Source organism: Pygocentrus nattereri, chromosome 17 (assembly GCF_015220715.1).
Source record: "Pygocentrus nattereri isolate fPygNat1 chromosome 17, fPygNat1.pri, whole genome shotgun sequence".
Taxonomy (NCBI): Eukaryota; Metazoa; Chordata; class Actinopteri; order Characiformes; family Serrasalmidae; genus Pygocentrus; species Pygocentrus nattereri.
The window spans coordinates 24,307,169-24,312,920 of NC_051227.1; the positions used below are offsets into that span (position 1 = coordinate 24,307,169).

Genomic DNA, 5,752 nt, shown 5'->3' on the forward strand with positions numbered 1-5,752 from the left:
GTAGGAGGCTGGCCCTGGCGGAGAGGTGTAGGAGGCTGGCCCTGGTGGGGTGAGGTGTAGGAGGCTGGCCCTGGCGGAGAGGTGTAGGAGGCTGGCCCTGGCGGAGAGGTGTAGGAGGCTGGCCCTAATGGAGAGGTGTAGGAGACTGGCCCTAACGGAGAGGTGTAGGAGACTGGCCCTGGCGGGGTGAGGTATAGGAGGTTGGCCCTGGTGGGGTGAGGTGTAGGAGGATGGCCCTGGCGGGGAGAGGTGTAGGTGGATGGCACTGGTGGAGAGGTGTAGGAGGCTGGCCCTGGCCCTGGTGGGGAGAGGTGTAGGTGGATGGCCCTGGTGGGGAGAGGTTTAGGAGGCTGGCCCTGGCGGAGAGGTGTAGGAGGCTGGCACTGGTGGAGAGGTGTAGGTGGATGGCCCTGGTGGGGAGAGGTGTAGGTGGATGGCCCTGGTGGGGAGAGGTTTAGCAGGCTGGCCCTGGTGGAGAGGGGTATAGGACGCTGGCCCTGGTGGAGAGGTGTAGGAGGCTGGCCCTGGCGGAGAGGTGTAGGAGGCTGGCCCTAACGGAGAGGTGTAGGAGACTGGCCCTGCCGGGGTGAGGTATAGGAGGTTGGCCCTGGTGGGGTGAGGTGTAGGAGGATGGCCCTGGCGGGGAGAGGTGTAGGTGGATGGCCCTGGTGGGGAGAGGTGTAGGTGGATGGCCCTGGTGGGGAGAGGTGTAGGTGGATGGCCCTGGTGGGGAGAGGATTAGGAGGCTGGCCCTGGCGGAGAGGTGTAGGAGGCTGGCACTGGTGGAGAGGTGTAGGAGGCTGGCCCTGGTCCTGGTGGGGAGAGGTGTAGGTGGATGGCCCTGGTGCGGAGAGGTTTAGGAGGCTGGCCCTGGTGGAGAGGGGTATAGGACGCTGGCCCTGGTGGAGAGGTGTAGGAGGCTGGCCCTGGCGGAGAGGTGTAGGAGGCTGGCCCTAACGGAGAGGTGTAGGAGAATGGCCCTGGCGGGGTGAGGTATAGGAGGTTGGCCCTGGTGGGGTGAGGTGTAGGAGGATGGCCCTGGCGGGGAGAGGTGTAGGTGGATGGCCCTGGTGGGGAGAGGTGTAGATGGATGGCCCTGGTGGGGAGAGGTTTAGGAGGCTAGCCCTGGCGGAGATGTGTAGGAGGCCGGCCCTGGTGGAGAGGTATAGGAGGTTGGCCCTGGTGGGGTGAGGTGTAGGAGGATGGCCCTGGCGGGGAGAGGTGTAGGTGGATGGCCCTGGTGGGGAGAGGTGTAGGTGGATGGCCCTGGTGGGGAGAGGTGTAGGTGGATGGCCCTGGTTGGGAGAGGTTTAGGAGGCTGGCCCTGGCGGAGAGGTGTAGGAGGCTGGCACTGGTGGAGAGGTGTAGGAGGCTGGCCCTGGTCCTGGTGGGGAGAGGTGTAGGTGGATGGCCCTGGTGGGGAGAGGTTTAGGAGGCTGGCCCTAACGGAGAGGTGTAGGAGAATGGCCCTGGCGGGGTGAGGTATAGGAGGTTGGCCCTGGTGGGGTGAGGTGTAGGAGGATGGCCCTGGCGGGGAGAGGTGTAGGTGGATGGCCCTGGTGGGGAGAGGTGTAGATGGATGGCCCTGGTGGGGAGAGGTTTAGGAGGCTAGCCCTGGTGGAGTGGTGTAGGAGGCCGGCCCTGGTGGAGAGGTGTAGGAGGCTGGCACTGGTGGAGAGGTGTAGGAGGCTGGCCCTGGCCCTGGTGGGGAGAGGTGTAGGTGGATGGCTCTGGTGGGGAGAGGTTTAGGAGGCTGGCCCTGTTGGAGAGGGGTATAGGACGCTGGCCCTGGTGGAGAGGTGTAGGAGGCTGGCCCGGGCGGAGAGGTGTAGGAGGCTGGCCCTAACGGAGAGGTGTAGGAGACTGGCCCTGGCAGGGTGAGGTATAGGAGGTTGGCCCTGGTGGGGTGAGGTGTAGGAGGATGGCCCTGGCGGGGAGAGGTGTAGGTGGATGGCCCTGGTGGGGAGAGGTGTAGGTGGATGGCCCTGGTGGGGAGAGGTTTAGGAGGCTGGCCCTGGCGGAGAGGTGTAGGAGGTTGGCCCTGGTGGGGTGAGGTGTAGGAGGATGGCCCTGGCGGGGAGAGGTGTAGGTGGATGGCCCTGGTGGGGAGAGGTGTAGGTGGATGGCCCTGGTGGGGAGAGGTTTAGGAGGCTGGCCCTGGTGGAGAGGGGTATAGGACGCTGGCCCTGGTGGAGAGGTGTAGGAGGCTGGCCCTGGCCCTGGTGGGGTGAGGTGTAGGAGGCTGGCTCTGGCGGATATTATTGTATTTACAGAAAATTCCGATAACTGATAATATTTGCCAATACAATTTTATAGAGTCAAAGTCGTGGGCTGGAGGTTAGGGAGCTGGCCCTGTGACCGGAAGGTTGCCGGTTCGATCCCCAGGGCTGACAGTCCATGACTGAGGTGTCCTTGAGCAAGACACACAACCCCCAACTGCTCCCCGGGCGCCGTGGATAGGGCTGCCCACCGCTCTGGGCAAGTGTGCTCACTGCCCCCTAGTGTGTGTGTATTCACTAGTGTGTATGTGATGTTTTACTTCACGGATGGGTTAAATGTGGAGGTGGAATTTCCCCGTTTGTGGGATCAAAAAAGTATCACTTAACTTAATTATAGCGGTTAACCTTACAATACAAAAAAGAATAAGAACTACATTTACTAACTAAGAATCAAACTAAATAAAAAAACAGGTCCTAATACTGAAATGGAAATGGAGTGGTATTTTAGTGTGTTTGCACTGCAGGCTTATCCTTAGTGGAACTTGTTTATTTAATTTTACAGTCCTTCCTGGATCATGAAAAAACACATGTACAAAAGAGAGGCGGGGAAAAAGGGTCATCTCATTAACTAACTAGCTCCTTCATACTGTCCTCTAACAGATATAAATAGAGGACCAACATCTTTCTTTTGCAGATGACTTTTTTGATTTGACAGATTTTTATATGAAGCATGAAGTTACTGTCAGTTTCTGACGCCTAATATTGATCAACACAATCATAGATTTTAGAACAGACTTGAAGCAGTGATGCTTCCGGAACTTCAAACATTCTATGGACATATGTGTCATCATTTCTATTCATTGTGCATTACAATAAAATTAATGCGCACTCTGGGTATTACAGGGGAGATTTTTTTGGTGCAAAATTGACAGTGAAAATAACATACCATGTCGGTTCGAAACACTTCCAGACAAGCCATCACTGAATTTGTTTTTAAAGGATTTGACTCAGTGCAAAATCCACTAATTGTTGGTGTTGTGCTGCTGATACTGTACATTTCTATTATGATTGTTAACACTGCAAATATATACTTCATTGTTATGGATAAACATTTACACCAGCCAATGTATCTGTTTATCTGTAATTTAGCATTTGTAGACATCGTCCTCTGTACCAGTACATGTCCAACTATGATAGGTATCCTTGTAGTTGGATATAAATCCATGTCTTTTACACCCTGTATGGTTCAAATGTTTGTATATAATTTGTGTAGTTTGATGGAAGGGTTTGCTATTTCTGTCATGGCATTTGACCGCTTTATTGCTATAAGCAGTCCTCTGCGGTACCATTCTATTCTGACAAATGTACGTTGTGTTCTGATCTCTATTGTACTTTGGTTGGCAGGTTCAGCAATAATGGCAATGCTGCCTGCTACTGTTCTCCCTCTACAAATCTGCTACTCAGCTGTGAAGTACATGTTTTGTGACTATGCATCTGTTATCAGGGCAACTTGTGTAGATCCTGAACCATATTTTAATATGATATCAATTTTATTGTCTGTTCTTATTTTTGGAACATTCAGTTTCATCTGCTTGACCTATATAAAGATTGTTATTGTTGTTGTGAGAATGTCTTCACAGAGTGACAAGAAAAAAGCATTTAATACTTGTTTTAGTCACTTGATAGTCATAATCTGCTTCTATGCACCCACATTCACACGAATAGTGCTGACCAGGATTGGTGTAGTTTTAACAGTTGAGGAACGAAATGGGCTGGTGCTTGGGTCAGTTCTTGGGCCTGCTGTAATAAATCCTTTCATATACTGTTTCAGAACCAAGGAGATCAGGAATAAACTACTCAAAATAATGAAATTATGTAAATGAACAAAGAAGAGTAGATTTAAATACATTAGAAATGCAGAATTTTTGTTTTTTCATCGTTCCCTTTTTGCTCACACACATCAGAAACAGTTCGCAATGAAGGTGCGTTATGTTTCATCACTGAATTTTCTTGACCACGTTTACTTTATTGCTCTTCTAAAGTGTCTGTCAAATTATTTTACATTTTCATTCCATTCTTGTTTGTCAGACACTTCTCCTTACTTCTCACATTTTAGCACTCTGAAGTTTAACGTATTTATTTATTTATTTACCTACCTTTTTATTGACTATGTGGCTATTATGCATTGTGTAGCTTCAAATGTATTATGTAGCTTTTATGTATTACGTAGCTTTAAATTGATTTTTCAACTTGTTTTCATTATTGCTCATAAATAATAGAACCAAAATTGGTGTAGTTAAAGGAAAGACACAGGTTGATGCATGGATCAATTCCTGGACTCTCAATAGTAAATGCTTGTGTTTGCCATCTTAGTATCAAAAAGGTAAACCAACTTTAAAATCAAGACACAAAGCTGAGACCTGTAAATCTACACTAATCAACATTGCACCAGAACTTCATATTTTAAAGGGCTTTGAAATGTATATGTATTGCACAAAATGTTTTCACACTCCAATGGAATTTCAAGGCCTATAAAAATTCTGTAAAAGAAGCAGTATTATTGACATTCTACATGAATGTTTCACTAATGTATCGAAGAAATACTAATAATACCTGTAACTGTAACTTTACATATAACTGCAGAGTTTATATAGGAGAGAAGCCCATTGTGTGTATATATACACACACACACACACACACACACACATACATATATATATATATATATATATATATATATATATATAGAGAGAGAGAGAGAGAGAGAGAGAGAGAGAGAGAGAGAGCCCATTTTTACCCTGTTCTTCAGTGGTCAGGACCCCCATGGACCCTCACAGAGCAGGTACTATTTGGGTTGTAGTATGCATTATATATTATTTTTCTTACAGATTACATGGATCTTACACATCATACACATAATAAACAGTGGAAGTGGTAACAAGTTACTCATTTGTATTTCTGTCATGTAATTTTGTGCTAAGGGATATTTCACAATTGTTACATGTTTGTAAGACTACCCATTTTAATGGCTATATATTATTTGCCAGTAAAGTCATTTATTACATAAGTAAGATGAACATAGTTCAAAAAACACAGATTTGATTCATGAATTCTTGCTGGCCATCAGACATTACTTGGATTTGTTCATTTCCATCAGTGGCAACTGGAAACTATAGCAGACTTATAGCAGACCTCTATACTGTGTGCACAATTATTAGGCAAGTGAGTATTTTGACCATATTATCATTTTTAGGCATATTTTCTAACTCCAAGCTGGATAAACTTGAATGCTTAATGGATTTAAGCATAGCAGGTGATGTGTATCTGTGTAATGAGGGAGGGTGTGGCCTAAGGAGGTCAACACCCTATATCAAGGTGTGCATAATTATTAGGCAGCTTTTTTCTTTAGGCAAAATGGGCCAAAAAAGAGATTGAACTGACTCTGAAAAGTTAAAAATGACCAAAAGTCTCTCAGAGGGATGCAGCACTCTTGAAATTTATATAGATATTGGGGCGTAATCACAGAACTATCA

General features: G+C 47.5%; 1 protein-coding gene across 1 annotated transcript; it reads left to right on the plus strand.

Annotated features, from left to right (window-relative positions):
• The first annotated feature begins 3,166 nt into the window (after positions 1-3,166).
• LOC119265788 (olfactory receptor 10G4-like) lies at positions 3,167-4,102 on the plus strand. The gene has a single exon (XM_037546788.1). The coding sequence runs from the start codon at positions 3,167-3,169 to the stop codon at positions 4,100-4,102; it is 936 nt and encodes a 311-aa protein (XP_037402685.1).
• Positions 4,103-5,752: the final 1,650 nt, after the last annotated feature.